This window comes from Lontra canadensis, unplaced genomic scaffold (genome assembly GCF_010015895.1).
Source record: "Lontra canadensis isolate GAN:19392208 unplaced genomic scaffold, GSC_riverotter_1.0 scaffold16, whole genome shotgun sequence".
NCBI lineage: Eukaryota > Metazoa > Chordata > Mammalia > Carnivora > Mustelidae > Lontra > Lontra canadensis.
In genome coordinates, this window is record NW_022631010.1 from 16,101,012 (window position 1) to 16,120,899 (window position 19,888).

The 19,888-nt window shown below is 36.9% G+C and overlaps 1 protein-coding gene across 4 annotated transcripts in view; it reads right to left on the reverse strand.

The window, feature by feature from the left end:
- The window catches only part of SEL1L2 (SEL1L2 adaptor subunit of ERAD E3 ligase), a 105,265-nt gene extending 88,809 nt beyond the window's left edge, over positions 1 to 16,456 (reverse strand). For all 4 annotated transcript variants that reach the window (XM_032859208.1, XM_032859209.1, XM_032859207.1 and 1 more), the window contains exon 1: positions 16,285 to 16,456. In XM_032859208.1, coding sequence (XP_032715099.1) covers positions 16,285 to 16,342 — 58 coding nt within the window. In that variant the 5' untranslated portion in view covers positions 16,343 to 16,456. The remainder of the gene's footprint in view (positions 1 to 16,284) is intronic.
- Positions 16,457 to 19,888: the final 3,432 nt, after the last annotated feature.

Consider the following 19,888-nt stretch of genomic DNA (forward strand, 5'->3'; position numbering starts at 1 on the left):
GCCACTTAAGTAAAGCTCTGAGAATGAAACAGTAATGACTGGAAATCAGAGTAATACAAGTCATAGGGGAATCCACAGAAGGAATCCAGGTTGGCAGAGGTGAGACACACGATAAGAGACAAATCTGGCAACAATGTTGGTTCCAAAAACTGTGACTAAAATCATGGGAGCAGGTCAGGCTGGGGATAGAAGTGTGTAGATGAATCTAAGTCGCCAGAAGTGGGAACACAACTGGGGAGATGTAGGAGTAAGAAGAGTGAGTTTGCGCCTGCAGGGTTCCAGAGAAAATTTTGCCAAAGGGATTTCTGTAGGGGTGAGTTTTTAGTTTCCTGTGCAAAAATGCATAAATCAGACCCTCATCATTTCATGCCTACATTCTTACAACAGCCTCCTAACAGATTTAATCATGATTGCTCTAATTTTAATCTAATTTACATCTACCCTCAGAATAATTTTCCCTGAGTACTGTTTCCAGCAAGGCACACATCTACTTAAGAACCTGTTAAGTCCCTGTTGCTTACTGTACAAACACTAATTCCCTATGTTGACTTCCAGTTTTATCTTCGGTCAGGTTTAAGTCCACATTTATAAGTATTTTTCAAATACCAAGAATCTGTTTCACTAGTTGCTAATTACTATTTGAAAGTTTTCTTTTTTATTTTCTTTAATTTTAACAGTTTCTATTGAGTGGACTAGAAGTTATCTATTAAAATTTCCAATAAAAAACAACTACGATTTTAGGACATTTATTATTTTGGCTTGTGAGATACTTAGTTTGGACATCATTAAGCCTGGTATTCAGAAATAACACTTCATATCTCCTTACTTAGCCATGTGACCTTGGATAAGTTATTTAACCTCTCTGAACCTCAGTTTTTTAGAAAATGGGAATAGCAATACTGTACCTATCTCTTGGAATGGATGTGAAGACAGAATAGAATTAAAGTGTAGTTTTTGGTGTTTGTTAAACACATGACAGCTAAATAATAAATGTCAGTTCCCTTCTCTTCTCCAAAAACCTTTTAACAGCACGTGGTAATAGCACCTGTGAGAAAAGCACTTTCCTTATTGAAATAAAATTAAGAAACTATATGGTGTAAACCCTGGAAGAAAAATCTCCTACTGAATTTTACCTGCTCTTTGGCTTTTTCTCATTCTGATAACTGCTGTATCCACCACCTTCCCTTCAAAATCCTTTCCCTGGTTACTCTTACTACAGCTAAAGCAGACTGGAATTTTTAAAATAGAGCTAATAATCCCACAGATTCTGGGGGGAGTCTGCTTCTCCCTTTCCCTTTGCTCTTCCCCCAGCATGTGCTTTTTCTCTCACTTCCTTTCTCGCTCTCGCTTAAACCCTCATTCTCAAATAAATAAATAAGATCTAAAAAAAAAAAGAATAATTTACAGTCATTACCTCTATATAATTAGACCAAATTTGGACATTATCAATGTCTCCAAAGATAAAAAAGAAATTGGGATTTATGATAAAAGAACTGCACTAATGAAAAAGTTAGCATATTGCAATAGCTTACTAGACCATTAAGTACATTTTTTTAAAGTTTATTTATTTATTTATTTATTTGACAGATAGAGAGCACAAGTAGGCAGAGCAGCAGGCTGAGGGAGAGGGAAAAGCAGGCTCTCTACTGAGCAGGGAGCCCGATGCAGGCCTCCATCCCAGAAACCTCGGACCACGACCTGAGCTGGAGGCAGCCAATTAACTGACTGAGATCGTGACTTTGAAAATGACTGACATGACCAGGCATTTAGTAACGCTTCTTTTAGTTTCCTCTGCCTAGAAATGTAAGGTTCTCAATGATCTGACCCTACTTTTTAAAACCAATTTATTTTCCCTTATACTCGGTTCTTATTTAAGGGGTGGTATCCTGCCACCCCATATGGTCCACTCATTCTTACACCCATGTCCTTCATCTGTGTACTTCTAATTTGGAATGTTTTCTCTTTCTTCCCTTAATATCCAAATTTTATTTAGTCTTTCAGCACATGTTCATCATGGTTCAACACTGGGGCCTGGTGCCAGCATTGTTCTTGTCCTATAATAGATTTATAAAACATATTTGTTAAAATGACTAAATAAATGTGCCTCCCTACCTACAGGTTTCCCTAGATATTTCAGCCTTAAGTAATCCCTCCCTTTTTGGAACTTCTTCAGGACTTGTGCTCTGTGTCATTCAGGTTAGCACCTCAATCATATATTAAATTTTACTCTATGGATTGTAAGATCTCCAATTGCAGAGACCACTTGCCTATTTTTTAACTTCACTCATAGCTCCCTGCATAGTGTCTTAATTAAAACTGATGGTCGAATAAATACTTTTATTATAACACTGCATATAATTCTGCTTTTGGATCTAAAACTCAACCAAACTGCTTTTTAAGTTAGTACTGAAAACTTAGTCTAAAGAGAATCTCAGGTTTGGAATTGTCAAATTTAATTATATAGCCACAAAGACAATTTTTTAAAACAAAATAAGGGTTTTCCTCTTTAAAAAAAAACCCTTCATTATTGCTGTGCTTCATCATTGCAAAAAGTCTGAATTAAGTGGTTCTATTCATGAAGTTATATTATTTTTAAATCTTTATATAAGATCCTGTTGTTCATAAACAAAGATGACAATTGAATGTAACATTACCATTCTTTTTTTTCTAGTTGCACTAATGAATTTCTCATCCATTCTGCTCCACCATTACAAATTTACAAATTTGGGAATAGGCAGACTAAGTTGAAGGTGCTTTTAAGTTCATGTTTGTAATGCTTAGGTATTTGATTGATTAAATCCAGAGAAGTAACTGATCAATTGCTTTTGGGAATCTGATATAAATGATTTGAGTATTATAAGAATGAGTTTCAAAGCAGGTTTAGAACTCTTGCAGCTTTTAGCTCTCGTATCTTTTCATTATCAGTGTCTCTCTGAAAGGTAAAGAAACATGAATTATCAGTGGAGCAAGATAATAGGATTCAGAAGTCTTTAATTCTAGTATTAATTCTCTTTGTAAGTGGATATACTAATTGATCTTGGTCAAGGCATTTATGCTTACCCTGTCTTGTCTTCTTCAGTGATCTAAATGTCTTTGGCATTCTATAGCATTACCTGAAATTACTACAATATAACTTGGGGTGATTAAAAGTACTACTTAAATAATTAATGTGGTGAGAATTAAAACTGATAAAAGTTCAGATATTTTACTTGGTACTACTAAGTTAACCCAAGGAAATAACCATATTGAAAATCCCTTAGTTTTATGTATTTTGCTATATTTTCATAGAAATATGAAAATATATTTGTAGGATATTATGTATGTGTTATAGTAGCTTTGATACTCTAAATGCGTAAGGTGCAACATTTATTGAATGTGAAGATAAGGCATTAGTTTACGTGTAGGAATTCTTTGTTAATCTGTATGATCTTGAGGAGTTCTGACATGCTGTAAGATAAAATCCAGAATTTTAGGGTTGGAAGGGAGTCATCTCTACAATGGTGTTACATTTAATCATTTAATGGATAGACATTTATAATGTTTTCAATTACTGTGCTATTACAAATAATACTGTAATGGATAATCTTGAACATGTTTCCTGTGAAACATATATAAGGGTTTGCCAGAGTAAACAATGAGAAATAGATTTGGTCACCTGAGAAGTAGTATGCCCAATATAAATTTTAATAAATAGCAAATTCCCAGAAAAGCCACTGATTTATACTTTCACACATGGTTTATTAGAGTATGAATCATTCCTCACCCTAACCAACTTTTCAATTTTTGCAACTGTATTAGGATAAACTAGTATTTCTTTCTTTTTCTTTTTTTAAAGATTTCATTTATTTATCTGAGAGAGAGAGTGCACAAGAGAGCATGTATGAGTGGGGGAAGGGGTAAAGGGAGCAGGAGAAGCAGACTCCCCTCTGAGGTGGGAGCTTCATGAGGGGCTGATCCCAGGACACTGAGATCATGACCCAATCTGAAGGCAGACGATTCCCCAACTGAGCCACCCAGGCACCACAGGACAAAGGGTATTCCACTGTTAATTTCGATTACTGGCAAGGTCACTTTGAGGGGCATTTCTATTTTTCTCTTCAAGGAATGGACTGTTCAATATTTTCCCATCTTTCTTTTAGGCTTTTAAGAAAAGATCTTTAGGAGTTTTAAAATAAATTCTGGGGACGCCTGGGTGGCTCAGTTGGTTAAGCGGCTGCCTTCGGCTCAGGTCATGATCCCAGCGTCCTGGGATCGAGTCCCACATCAGGCTCCTTGCTCAGCAGGGAGCCTGCTTCTCCCTCTGCTTCTGTCTGCCTCTCTGTCTGCCTGTGCTTGCTCACTCTCTCTCCCTCTGTCTCTGACAAATAAAAAAAATAAAATAAAATAAATTCTGGATATTATTTGATTGGTGTTTATATATAGATACATTTTTCATTCAGTTATTAGCTTTTTAACTGGTTATGGTATCCTTTGAAGCAGAGTTGTTTTAAATTCAAATGTAGTCAAAACTATCTTTTCTTCACTTATAACCTTTGTGTGTATATGTGTGTGTGTATATGTGTGTATGTGTCTTGTTCAAGGTCTTACCAATCACTTGAATATACATTTTCCTATTTTTTATAGTTTTCCTTCTACTGTTTATATTTTTAATCCATCTGGACTCACTTTTCTTGATTGGTATGAAGTGAAATTTGACTTTTCCTAATAAACAGACAATTTGACAATAGCATTCATTATAGTCCACCTTTTACCCATTGCATTTAGAAACCTCCTTTCAGGTATTAAATTCTCATTTGTACATTGTTTCATTTTTAAACTCTATTTTCTTGATGCATTTGTCTATTCTTCTGGCAGTACCCTAATTACTATAGATTTTAAAACTGCATATTTTACTACTTGATTGAGCAAGAACTCCTCTGTGCAGATAGACAAGCACCCACCCACATACACCTTTCTGGTTCCTCTTTTAAAAACTTATCTTGGAAGGGGTGAATGGGTGGCTTAGTCAGTTAAGCATCCAAGTCTTGATTTCAGCTTGGGTCATGATCTTGGGGTTGTTGGGATTTGTCCCCTCCCCCTCTGCTTCTCTCCTTTCTCTCTCTAATAAATAAGTAAATAGATAAGATCTCTAAAAAATAAAACACCCTTATCTTGGGAATTCTAGTACAATTTCTTTCCAGATGAATTTTAGAATAAGGTTGTCAGATTCACTTAAGAAATGTGGGGACGCCTGGGTGGCTCACTTGGTTGAGCCACTGCCTTCAGCTCAGGTCATGATCCTGGGGTCCTGGGATTGAGTCCCGCACTGGGCTCCTTGCTCGGCAGGGAGCCTGCTTTCTGCTCTCTCTCTGCCTGCCTCTCTGCCTGCTTGTGTGTACTCTCTCTGACAAACGAATAAAATCTTAAAAAAAAAAAAAAAGAAAAAAAAGAAATGTGTTGATGTTTTCACTGGGACTACATTAGATTTACTTGGCATATTTACAATACTGAGATTCATTCAGGTGCATAGCCTTAATTTATTCAGTTTTCTGTTTAATGCTCTTCAGAAAATTTTCATTTTTATTACTCATATACACCTTGTTTAATTTTTATTAAATTTATTCCTAGCTATTTTTAAATTTCTGTTGCTACTGTGAAAGGGATTTTTTCTTTTTTTTTTCAATTTTTTATTTAGTTAACATACAGTGTAATATTAGTTTTAGCTGTAGAATTCAGCTATTCATCGCTTACATATAATACCCAGTGCTTATCACAAGTGCCCTCCTTACTACCCACCACTCATTTAACCCACCCCACTGCCACCTCCCCTACAGTAGCCCTCAGTTTGTTCTCTATAGCTGAGAGTCTGCTTTCTGGTTTGCCTCTTTTTCTTCCCCCATGTTCATCTGTTTTGTTTCTTAAATTCCACATATAAATGAAATTGTATGGTGTTTGTCCCTCTCTGACTTATTTTGCTTAGCATAATACTCTCTAGCTCCATCCACATCATTGCAAAAGCCAGGATTTCATTCTTTTTTTAGCTAACATTCCGTTGTGTGTGTGTGTGTGTATATATATATATATATATATATATATATATATATATATATATATCACATCTTCTTTATCCATTCATCAGTTGATGGACATCTGGGCTCTTTCCATAATTTGGCTATTGTTGATAATGCTGCTATAAACATGGGGTGCATGTATCCCTTCTAATCAGTAGTTTTGTATTCTTTGGGTAAATACCTAGTAGTACAATAGCTGGATCATAGGGTAGTTCTATTTTTAGGAACCTCCATACTGTTTTCCAAAGTGGCTGCACTAGTTTGCATTCCCACCAACAGTATAAGAGGGTTCCCTCATGAAAGGGATTTTTAAAAAATGAACTTGATTATTAAATTTTTTAAAATTAAAATAGACATTAACTTAGATTTATCATGTGTTAAAGGTTTCTTTGACTACCACTGATTTTTAGTGTTCCTCTTGAACTCCTGTTTTATTTTGCTGGATCGTATTTTCTAGTGACTATTTCAGTTAGGATTTGTGGATGATAAATTTTCTGAATATATTCATGTTTGAAAATGTCTTATTTTGCCATTACACTTTTTTACGGTTTGTCAAGATTATATAAATCTAGATTCAAAATCATTTCACCTCAGTACTTAGAAAATATTTCTCCAGTATCTTTTTATACACAATGTTGCTAATGAATTTGAAGTCAACATACTACTTTTTACCTTGCAAATAACGTAATTTTTCTTTTTAAAAGATTTTATTTATTTACTTAAGAGAGACTATGAGAGAGCATGAGGAAGCATGAAAGAGCACAGAGGCAGAGGGAGAAGTGGACTCACTGCTGAGCACAGAGTCTGAGGTGGGGCTTGATCTTAGGACCCTAGGATCATGACCTGAGTCAAAGGCAGAAGATGCTTAACAGACTGAGCCACCAAGGTACCCCTGTATTTTTTCTCTTTAGAAGCTTTCAGGATTTTCTGATTATCCATAAAGTACTGAAATTTTACCATCATTTTCTAAGAGTGCATCTTTTCTCCATCTTCTCACTTGGCACTCAATGGAACTTAATCTAAAGATTCTTAAAAAAAGGTCTTTTCATGATCTGGGGAATTTTATTTAATTTATTTATCTCTTCCTCTCAGTTCTTCTATTTTCTCCTTCTGGAGACCCACTTATGTGAATTTGCAACTTTTGGATGCATCCCCCATGTCCTTGACCCTTTATTTCATGTGTCATCTCTCTGCCCCTTTGCATTGTGCTTATAAGAGTATTTCTCAGTTTGATTTTTGAGCCTCTGGGTTGCTCTTCAGCTCCATCAATGTTGGTATTCAGCCTTGAGGTTTTTATTTTTGCTATCATATATTTCATTTCCAAAATAGCTCATCTTTTATGGCTACAGTAACATCTCTAAATACATCTTACGAGAATCATTTTACGTTTTGAAGGCTACAGCTGTTTCCTCTACTTGTTCTGTTTCCTCAGGTATTATGGTGTTGCGTCTGTTTCTGTGTGTAGGCTGACGCTTTTTTCTGTGGTGTCAGTTTTCCTCATGTTGGTCTTGAATTCCCCTCTTAATCTGTCTCTGAATGCTATAACAATCACCTCAGCTTGCCACCAGAAACTTTGTGGGTGTTGCAGGATAAGCTATTGGGATGTGACAGGACCTAGTTGTCCAGGAATAGGTGCTCCTTCACTATCACTAGCCATTTGCAGCAGAACTTACATCTCTGCCAAAATCACACCCCAAATCTCCCACCTCATGCCTTGTCTCCTTGTGAACTCAGATTGAGACCTAAAATGAAGTTGCTTTCCCATGGGGAGTACATGAATTTTCTTTTGTCAGGTGCCTGGGGCAGTACCAAGTAGAGGACTATCTTAGGTCTAGTTCTAGGCTCAGGGTACCTGGGATTACCCAGGCTATAAATCTCCAGGGAGGCTAGCCTGTGGCTACAATTCTCAGGAATGTATTTTTTCCTTTTCCTTTACTCTCTGTTCTACTAAGTGTCAAGCCTCTGCAGATCCCTGGACTTACGACGGGGTGGATTTACTTCTGGGTTGCCTTTATCCTAAGAGTAGAGCGCTTTATGGTCCTCGGTTAACGCTGAAAAAGTCTTATTAGACTCCTCACCTTGGACAGGTATTGAGAATTACATTCTGTTTCCTTGCTCTGTGAGGCCACTAAAACCAAAGCCCAGGCTTGTCTGGCTCAGGGTAACAGCTGCTTTGATGTTCGGGTACAGGGCTGGGACCAAGGTGAGGCAAATCCTGGCCCTGCTCAGATGTTCTGTGCTTACTTCTCTGGATTCTAGCAATTCCTTACATTTTTGTCTGGTAGCTCTCTACTGTCTTCTCAACTCTATTTCATTTAAGAAGTTTGTATAATTTGGGGTGCCTGGGTGGCTCAGTTGGTTAAAGCCTCTGCCTTCGGCTCAGGTCATAATCCCTGGGTCCTGGGATCGAGCCCCGCATCGGGCTCTCTGCTCAACAGGGAGCCTGGTTCCCCCTTTCTCTCTACTTGTGATCTCTGTCAAATAAATAAATAAAATCTTAAAAAAAAGTAAGTTTGTATAATTTATGGACCATTTGTTTTCAGTGGGAATGTTGGACCAAATAACGTAGTTACCTAGCCTTTCATTACTAGAAATGAAAGTGCTGCCTTCTTTGCATATGGTGGCAGTGGTGAGGGGGTAGGAGTCAGACTGCTAGGCTGTTGTTTCCAACCAACAATCTTTTCTTTTTGCTTCAGGGATTCTTCCCCTTTTCCCGAGTCCACTTGTACATCATATATAACCATATTCTCTTTTGTACATTTTGGGGCAAAAGTTTCTTCTTTTATCCATTCCATCTCCTATTTTGTCTCTCTCTTTTTTTTTTTTTTAAAGATTTTATTTATTTACTTGACAGAGAGAAACACAGTGGGAGAGGGAGTACAAGCAGGAGGAGTGGGAGAGGGAGAAGCAGGCTCTCTACAGAGCAGGGAGCCTGATGCGGGGTTCAATCCCAGGACCCTGGGATCATGACCTGAGCAGAAGGCAGATGCTTAATGACTGAGCCACTCAGGTGTCCCTCCCATTTTGTCTTTTAGGTATTCATAATTTCTTTTTCATCAAGGGTATTCCTACTAGTTTTCTAGAGATGATGAGTTGTTTTTGCTTATTTTTAAAGATTTGTTTATTTATTTATTTATTTGACAGAGAGAGAGCACAAGCAGGGAGAGAGGGAAAGCAGGCTCCCCATGGAGCAGGGAGCCTGATGAGGGGCTTAATCCCAGGACCATGGGATCATGACCTGTGCCAAAGGCAGATTCTTAACTGACTGAGCCACCCAGGCGTCCCAAAGTTGTTTTTAAAACTATCTTCTATCAGGGAAGCTGCAGGGTTTATACTTTCTCCATTCTGTGAATATTCTCTTCAAGGCCAATGCTGCAGTTCTGACAAGTCTGTGAGGCAGACTTAAGACTTAAAGATGTCTTAAGAAACCAGATTTTCCTGCCTAATCTATCTCCCTGGTTGATGAACTATATAAATAAAATTAGATGGCTACAGTAAATAAACTGCAGATGCCAGTAAAATTATAAAATCAATGAAAAACTGATAAAATGCCATTGTTGGAGTTTATGTAATTATCATACTGCCAAAACAACTGGTTGAAAAGTAAATAATCACCTAGCTGTTTGTTCTATACAGAAGCAAATATATGAATACTACATTTTAAAATGTTTGAATGATGGGGGCGCCTGGGTGGCTCAGTGGGTTAAGTCTCTGCCTTCGGCTCAGGTCACGATCCTGGGGTCCTGTGATCCAGCCCCGCATTGGGCTCTCTGCTCAGTGGGGAGCCTGCTTCCTACCCCCTCTATCTGTCCCTCTGCCCACCTGTGATCTGTCAAATAAATAAATAAATAATGTTAAAAAAAAATGTTTGAATGATGGATTGAATTTTTCTATTTTTCATCTGGCTTCTTGGTAGTATGTAGAAATAGCCTGCAGCAAGTAAATATGATTATGAGACAAAAACTTAGAGCAGTCCACTTTGTAGAAGACAGACTTAGAATAACAAACAGGTGATACAGAGTTAAAACAAAACTTGATTCCCACTGGAGGATTCAGATCTTACTACACGCGGTACTTCAGGGTTTTGAAAATCTGTAAATTTAGACAAGTAAGAATGTCTGCATGTTCTACTCCACAGGTGTTGGGAATGTGTTTTACACATTTTAAAGTGTTACAAGTGCTAATTTTAAAAATTGTTGACAATCTGGTGAGGGAGTTAAAAACTAACTCAATTATGAGGCCACGACGCATAAGAAAATAAAGGTGCAATGTGCTTTGAGGAAGGGCTTGGAAAAGGTTTTTTTCTGGAGGAGTAGAACTTGAGATGGATCTTAAAAGATGAGCAGGATGTTGTGCTGTAGACTTTTGGCGGTGATGGGGAAGAAAATGGAATGATAGTATATTTCTGCAGACAGTCCATCACTGCAGATAGCTTGTCTGCAGAACAGATTGAGAAAGACATGCAAGTGAGAGAGTTAGGTAGGTATACTGAGTCGCTGCTAGTTTGAATTAGTTGAAACAGAATATGTGTGTAACAGAGAGAAAATTGAAAGGAAGTTGGGATTTAATTGCATAGGATTTTGACTGCTAGACAAGATGTTGGATTTTACTCTGCATAAAGTAGGTGCTTGAAAATTATGATCAAATCTGGGGTTTAGGAATATTATTTCTGGCAGTACTGTATTGTGAATAAGAAAGAAAAGTTAGAAGTGCAGTCATGTAGATAAAAGATACTACAATGAGACTCTAAATTGAGACATGAAAATGCATAGATGGGAGAAACACTGTGGAATTGATAGGATTTGGCAAAGGAATAAAGGAATTAATAATTGTAAAGGATTCGGAGATTTTGGCTTTGCAGAATGACCCTGTGGAATCCGTTTCACTACTCTGGGCCTCAGTCCTACATCTATAAAAAACATGGAATTAGATGATACTTAGTGCATTATAACTGTATGATTATACAGTTCTGTGCTTGAAAAGTAGTGGAGCAGGGAGGGATATTATTAGTATAACATTAATAGAATCAATATTAATTAATAATAACTAATATTAATATTATTGATATATTAATATTATTAATGCCATTAATAAGAGAAGAAACACCGAAGAGGAGCTAACTTTGAGACTGAATTTATGACTTTTGCAGACCACATACTATTCATGAACATCACGCAGCTGACCCTGCGCATCTAGAGTTCAGGAGGAAGGTCTAGGATGCAAATACATATGTAAAGGAGCTGGGGCTTGGAAGAGAGTAACAGAATATGAAGAACAAGAGAGCCACGCACTGAACTTTGGGCATAACATTTAAAAGGAGGGTTTAGAAGGCAAGCCAGAGAGCCTAAGATTCTACATAGGTTCAGGGGGGAAAGATGGTGAATGGTGTCAAATGCTACATAGAAGTTAAGTAGCAAGAACAGTGAGAGGCTACTGGATTAGTTATCAGTGGGCTATTGGTATTCTTTGAGAGAGCAGTCTCAATGGATGGGAAGTAGATCTTAGTGAGGATCAATCAGGAGAGATGGAGGGTTGTCACTGGCAGAGAGAATTCCTGGAGCAGGTATGTGACAAGAGGGACACACGAATCTTTGTATGGAGAAAATGGAGTAGAATTGGGAAGTGTCAGAAGAAGGCAGGTCTACAAAGCAGCCTGGATAGTGGGAAATAAGGCTGTTGGATGGGCTTTAATGGGTTCAGGGTGCTGAGGGAGGGTGTATTCCTCCAGCTTTCCTTGCCCTCCAGCCATTGTGTGCTATTCCACTGAATGGTTCCAAAGAATAGTACTAACTGTAGAAGTAGTAGTAGAATTGTAGAGTTGTAGAAACCTTTCAGATGAACCCAGGTTATGAAGAAAGAGCCTTACATCATTCAGGACAAATCACAAAAGAGAAATCAGCTTCCTTACTGATCAATAACATAATACAGTAATCAAACTTCTAGGAGTTAAAAAAAATCCCACCATAACACACCTGCTCTCTCTTGCGTCTCTTCAAGGAAAGATGCTCCAGATACTTATAATGCATTCCACCCCGCACCCTTTTTTAGAAGTATAATGTAAAAGAACTGAAAGGAAGCAAAGGTAACTTAGAACTCCTAAATTTCACATGGTATTCAAAACAGCACTGGTAATAGCAAGTCCATTTCTGAAGCAGTAAGATATAGTCTGCTTGTACTGTTTCAGCTCAGTATCCTCTGTGATGTGTCCAAGACTTGGGCCTTTATGTGTTTCCTGTCTGGACCTGACAAGGAACTAGATATGATTGCTAGACAATTATTTTCTGAATTCTGATTAGTTCGAGATCAATGAGCAACTTGCCTTTTTCAACGGGGGTAGAGTTGCTGGGTGGGTGTCAGGGGAGAGAGTTGCTATAGACTTTGTTTCATTTTGTTTTATATATATGTTTTTCTAACTGTAGAACTTGTAAGGTAATGAAGAATTACTACTAGAAAGAGATAGATAAGATAGGGAAACCTGGGATCCTGGATAATGTAGAGCCAGATTTCTGGCTATGTCTTTTCTCTGCTTCAGTTATATACCCTACCCTACCTTAAATCAGAGGCTGGGTTGGTAGGGTGCAAAGAGAAAAAAACAAACAACAACACACACTATTGATGTTACCTCCATTTTCTAGCCATGCTTGGGATAAACTATTCATATTTCCATCAGCTTTATTCTGATTCTTTCCATACTTTATTCTGAGGATTTACCAAAAGGCAAAAAAAAAAAAAAAAAAAGAAAAAAGAAAAAAAAAGTCTCAGCAACTTTTTAGAACTCTCCCTAGGTGAGTGCAGAGTCAGTGCAATCACATAGTTAAGGCAGCTTTCTTCTAAATATTTTTATACAGATGAAGTAAAAGTACATTAACATCGAGTGAAAAAATGTATAAAAAATATGCATGCTTGCAAGGTATATTTGAGTGGAAAAATGCAGATCTGTCTGTTTTGCCTAGAGAACTAGGGATAGAAAGGCAGGAAAAGAAAAAAAAGAGTGTGGTTAAAACTTGATTTTGTGTACGAATCTTAGGTCTTTTAGTACTACCTTGTAAAGTAACTGTCCTCTCCCCTACTAACTACTCTGGGTCTCTGTAGACCTGCAATCAAGAAATGATCTATTGAAAACTCAAGTTTGACCCTGCAAAGTGCCAGAAAGAACTCTGTGATTATCATCACTGTCTCTACTTTCTCTCTTCTTATTCACTCACATCAATATCTATCTGGTTTTGTCCCTGCTTCTCTGATAAAACTGTCCTGGAAAGGGAAAGATTCCCCAGCTATTAAATCCGGTGGTGACTCCTTGGCCCTTACCTCATTCCTGCACTATCTCTGGCATCTGGCACTATTGGATATGCCCAACTTCTCAGCACACTCTCACTGTGGATTCTTTTTTTTTTTTTTTTTAAGATCTCATTTATTTATTTATTTGACAGAGAGAGAGACACACACACACAGAGAGAGGGAACACAAGCAGGGGGAGTGGGAGAGGGAGAAGCAGGCTTCCTGTCAAGCAGGGAGCCCAATGTGGGGCTCAATCCTGGAATCATGATCTGAGTAGAAGGCAGACACCTAAGGACTGAGCAGGCGCCCCACTTTGGACTCTTATGTCACTGTTCTCTCTAGCCTTATTATCCATCTACTCCTCTCAGTCCCCACTGCTATTGCTATAGTTAAGTCCTCATTGTGGCATCTCACTTTGGTTTTGATGAGCATTTTCTTAATGGTCAATGATATTTAATATATTTTCATGTATTGATGGTCACTTTTGTATACTTTCTAGAGAAACATTTACCAAATTCCATAGGTACATGTTCAAGAGAAATGAAAGCATATGTCCAAACAGAAAACCTATGCCCAAGTGTTTGTTGCCCTTTTAAAAAAAACTGGGGTTTTTATACTCTGAATATCAAACCTTATTGGGTATATGATTTGCAAAAATTTTCTCCTGTTTTGTGCATTGTCTTTTCAGTTTCTTGATGATGTCCCTTGAAGCATAAAAGTGCTTAATATTGATGATGTCCAGTTTATCTGTTTCTTCTTTTCTTGTACTTTTGGTGGCATACTTAAGAAATCATTTGCCTCATTCAAGGTCACAAAGATTTATGCCTGTTTTCTTCTAAGAGATTTAAAGTTTAGCTATTATATTTAGGTCTTTGACCCATTTTATATTAATTTTTGTGTATGGTGTGAGGTAGGTAACCAAATTATTATTATTTTTTTTTTTTGCATAGGGCTCTGCAGTCATCCCTGTCATCTGCTGAAGAGATTATTCTTTCCCCTCTCAATTGAGTTACTTTGGCATCTTTCCCAAAAATCAATTGACTATATGAATGTGAGGGTTTATTTCTGAACTCTGTGATATTCTATTATCTATGTCTGTCCTCATGCCAGTATCATACTGTTGATTACCATAGCTTTGTAATAAATGTTGAAGTGTGAGTCCTCCAAATTTATTCTTTCTGTTTAAAAACGTTCACGCCTGTATTCATTTTCATTTCATTTTCTTAATTTCTGCAAAGAAGTCAGCTGGGATTTTATATTCAATCTGCAGATCAATACTGGAGAGTATTGCTGTCTTAATATTAAGATTTCTAATCCATGAATATGATAAGTCTTTTCACTTATTGGGGTTTTCTTTCTTTCAAAAATATTTGTAGTTTTTGGAGTATGAGCTTTGTACTTTTGTTAAATTTATTCCTAAGTACTCTATTCCTTTCCATGCTATTCTAAATGGAACTGTTGATTTCATTTTTTTTGTTTGTTCATTGTGACTGTAAAGAAATATAGCTGATTTTTATATATTGACCTTTTATTCTTCAGCCTTGCTGAACTCATTTCTTAGTTCTAATAGTTTTTTACTGGATACCTTATGGTCTTCTATACATAAAATTATGTCTTTAATGAACACAGGTAGTTTTACTTCTTCCTTCCCAATCTTGATGTCTTTTATTTGTTTTTATCTAATTGCCTTGGCTAGGCCCCCCTGTACAATGTTGAAATGAATAAATAGAAATGGCGAGAATGTCTTGTTCCTGATCTTAGGGGGAAAGCATCCAGGTTTTCACCATTAAATACACTAGGTGTGGATTTTTTTTTTTTTTTAAGTATAGTTGACACACAGTGTTACATTAATTTCAGGTGTACAAAACAGTGATTTGACAGGTTTATATATTATGCTATGTCCACTACTAGTGTTGGTAGAGGGTGGGTTTTTTGAAGATGCTTTTTTTTAGGTTGAGGAAGTTTATATTTCTAATGTGTTGAGTGTTTTGTCAGAAAGGGGTGTTGAATTCTGTCAAATGTCTTTTCTGTATCAGTTGAGATGATCATGTGGTCTTTGCTTTTTGTTCTATTGATGTGGTAATTTACATTATTTTTCAGATATTATATAAAACTTGCATTCCTGGGTATATGTGAATAAATATTTCTTAGATTGAATACATGATTGAGTAAATTATCTGAGGATTGGGTAAAAATTAATTCAATAAAAGAGCAGAGAAACAAGACTAGAAAATAGTTTCCATTTTAAAATAGTAACTAGTGGGGCGCCTGGGTGGCTCAGTGGGTTGGGCCTCTGCCTTCAGCTCGGGTCATGATCTCGGGGTCCTGGGATCGAGCCCCACGTCGGGCTCTCTGCTCCACAGGGAGTCTGCTTCCTCCTCTCTCTGCCTGCCTCTCTGCCTACTTGTGATCTCTCTGTCAAATAAATAAATAAAATCTTTAAAAAAAATAAAATAAAATAAAATAAAATAGTAACTAGTCAGGAATCATGGAAACTTTGGAAGTACAGTTGTTATTGTGAAAAGATTAAAAAAATATTTTAAGAATATAGAGTAATCTGCTTTACCACTCTTTGAATCCTCTACTTTTCCTTTAAAGTCTGGAACTAGATCCTCATAATATTCTGGATTTAACAAAATTTAATAACCTATCTCAAATATCCCTACTCTATAAAAATTACTATAATGCTTTCCTCATCGATTTGCTCAGTCTTTTCTGTTTTTATCTCCCTCCCTCCCTATCTCTCTCTCTCTCTCATACACATAGCCTTTCCAAGTATTGTCCTAAATAAGAGTATCACTGATATCTATCCTTCTTGGATATTTTTAAGTACTTACCCCAAAATGGTATCAATTGGGAGTATAGTGATACTTCTGATCTTCTAATCAGCTTCCACCCTTACTGCTGTTAAAGAGAAAAGATTTTCATAGGCAACCATAAGGACAGAAAAACTTACTTTTAATTATGACCCCAAGAACGATCAATATCTCAATTAACAGGGACAAGAGCTTCATCTTCTCCTGAGCAGATCCTCCTCACTGTAACACAGGCAGAACTAGGTGGCTGGCCCACAAGCTTCCTCTTTTCAGGTCTGTAGGGGGTCAGGATTTGGTTGCTAAGCAACCATTTCCTTACTCTTGGACCAATGAGCTGCCAGGAAGTTCCTTTCAACTGCAATGAAGGTGGCTGCTGAAGAGAGCAGGGTATAGGGAGGGAATCGTATCTATCCTGCTACTCCTCTGGTAAGAGATAAGCAGTAGCTTTGAGATAAGAGTTGGTCTCTGAAAGGAAAGGAAGAAACCAGAAGTCCAATTCGTACATGTCCACAATAATGTTCAAATAATAGAGTTGCTATAAGTTCTTATTTGTATTTTACCTTCAGCAGTGCAAACTGCACTTAAATGAAAACACAATTAAGTATATAAGCCGCTGACCTTACATCATCCTTTACTCTAAATTCTGAAGGCTATAGTGGACAAGAAACAAGGACCAAGTCAGCTTTGGTCCCCATGTGGGTGAAAATCTTTATCCTCTGTTTGAATAAGGAACTGTTGAGGTTTTACTGGGACAAAGGCAAACAAATCCCGGTGATCAATGACTTTTTTTTGTTGTTATTGTTCAATGACTTTTTTTTTTCAATGACTTTAAAAAAAAAAAGGCATTTCATTACACTTTCATTAAAAGGTATTTAAAAACACCTTCTTCACTATCTTTAACAATATGGGCATTTCACAAGTGGGTACCCTCAAGGCTAGGATCAGAAATGAAAATTAATATTTAGGTAAAAGCACAGAAATATTAAGACTATCTAAGGAATGGAGTTAGCTGAGAAAATTATGCCAAAAATATGTTACACATTTACAGTGTATACAGGTAATTCAGAAAGAGACACATTTATTGCCTTGAATTTCCAGGTTTACTCCCTTTGTAAATTAGTTTTCCCTTGCTTTAATCTCTGTCTTCCTCTTATAAGTACACCTGTGATTACATTTATGGTCAACCATGATGATATAGGATAATCTTCCTATCTCATGATCCTCAATCATATCTGCAAAGTCCCTTCTGCCAAATGAGGTAATATTCATAGGTTCCAGGGACTAGATCCTGGAAATCGTTGGGACCATTATTCAGAACTCTCCCTAGAATGTTTTCCTTTCACCAAGGGAGTTCAAGATGGGATTTTCCCAATTTCTGTACTTTTAAAAAGTACCTAAACATAATTTAATTTAACTCTTAAATATCATCTCTTAAGCATTCTCCAAATCATCTTTTTTTTCATTCCCCATTTGGATCCAGATTTATTAGCATCTTTTAGCAGATGATTTTGCCTCATACTTTTACTGAAACTGAACTCACTGGACCTATCTTCCCTCTACTTTTTATTAAAAATTTTTTTGAATCCTCATTCTTTTTCTAATTCATCACAAAAGATGAAATACACTTTCTGTATTCTATTTTTGATTCTATCTACATTTACTCTATCTTACTCTGACATTTCTAACATTTGTCCTTCTCTCTTTCTCTTTTTTGTTTCAATCTTTTGTTACCAAAATTCTTAATTTAAACACTTCTCATTTCATATCTCAGAAATATTTTACCTTGGTTCTGGTATGCTTTCAATTACTATCTCCTCTAATTATTCTTTAGCCTCTAAACATGTAAAAAGAAAAAAAAAGTCCACAATCACTACTTCTTGTTTCTCTCACTTCTTTTTCAATTGTTTTTATTTTCACTGATTTACATAGACTACAAATCCAATGATCTTTTCTCAGTTTTCATCATATTTGATCTCTGTGAGGTACCTGACATTTCTGAGCACAAACATCTTCTTGAGAATATACTATTGGTTTCTCTTAAAACTGAATTTCAATTATTTTTCTACTTTCTTGAACACAATTTCTCAGTCATTCCATCACTCACTCACTCATTCATTCATTTGTTGAATAGCTACTGTATGCTAAGGATGAATGGTGGTAACTCTCTTTCAGGCATTTGTTAATTTCATTTACTTCCTCTCTTAGTCTTCACATTAATTTTATGCCCTCTCCAATGTAACCCCTTTTGGTCTCACATGCTCTCCCTCAGTTTTATCAACATCTCTGTATGAATAATGCTCATTTAAAGTTTTTCTCATTCAATAATTTTTATTGAGAGCCTATTATGTGTCAGGCATTGTACTATTCTCTGTGGGTAGTGGACATATTTCCTGTCCTTAGAGAGTCTGTAAGTCCACAGTGAAAAATAAATATTAATGAAAGAATCACTAAAATAAAAATATAATTACAAAGTGTAAATAATGCTTCATAGGAAAATAAATTAGCACTGAAGGCATATAAAAGAAAACTGTGGGTAGAGGTCAGGTGGGGTCAGAGTTAGGGAGGGCTCTGCCAGGGAACGATTTTTAACCTCAACTCTGAAGAATAAGAAAGGGTCCACTATGCAAATTGTGTCTTAGGCATAGTGGCAAACAAGTGAAAAGACCACATGGTGTGAATAAGATGTGTTCAAGTAATTGAAAAACTCTATGGTTGGTATGACTGGAACCAGAGATTGAGTGGTAGTGGTGGAGCAGAACTGGTAGGCGATGGGCACTCTCCATTCTTAATGATTTAGTTTTTATAAGACTGTAGTAGTCAGCTTGGGCTGCCATAATAAAATGCCATAGATGGGATGGCTTAAACAAAAGAATTTTTTAGAAAGATTTTATTTATTTATTTGACAGAGAAAGAGAGAGAGTACAAGCAGAGAGTGACAGGCAGAGGGAGAAGGAGAAGGCGGCTTCCCTCTGAGCAAGGAGGCTGTTCCAGGGCTCTATCTGAAGACTCTGGGATAATGACCTGAGCTGAAGGCAGACACTTAACTGACTGAGCCATCCAGATACCACAACTGAATTTTTTTTCCCACAATTCTGAGGACTAGGAGTCCATGATCAGGATGCTAGCAGTGTCTGGTTATGGCAAAGGCTCTCTTCCTATCTTAAGTGAGAAAGATAGCCACTTTCTTACTGTGCCTTCCCACAGCAGGTGTGAGGGGTAGGTGTAGAAGGAAGGTGAAGAGATATATATTTATCTACCTCTTCTTATAAGGCCACAGTCCTACTGGATTAGGGTCCCACCCTTGTGACCTCATTTAACCTTAAGTAACTCCTAAAGACCTAATCTCCAGATATAATCCCACAGTCAACTAAGGTTTCAATATATGAATTTTGGGGGAATACAATTCAATCCAAAGCAAAGAGCACCAGAAAGTCATTGAACAATTTATGCCAGCGAGGTGACATGATCACATCTGACAAGGTAATTCCAGATGCAGGGCAGAGAATGGACATAAGAGGGGCAAAAGAAGACATGGGGGCAAATTAGGAAGCTTTTTTAAAGAATCCAGTTAATTTCTTAACTGAGTTTACTGCAGTGCCATTGGAAAGGAGAGCAATAAAAGAGTGATATAAGAGATAAAATTGAGATGATATAACAATTCATTTGAAATGAAAATGAAGTTATAAGATGTATCAGAGATGGTATTTAGGATTGCTGATTGCTCAAGTGAAAGGGTGATGAAGC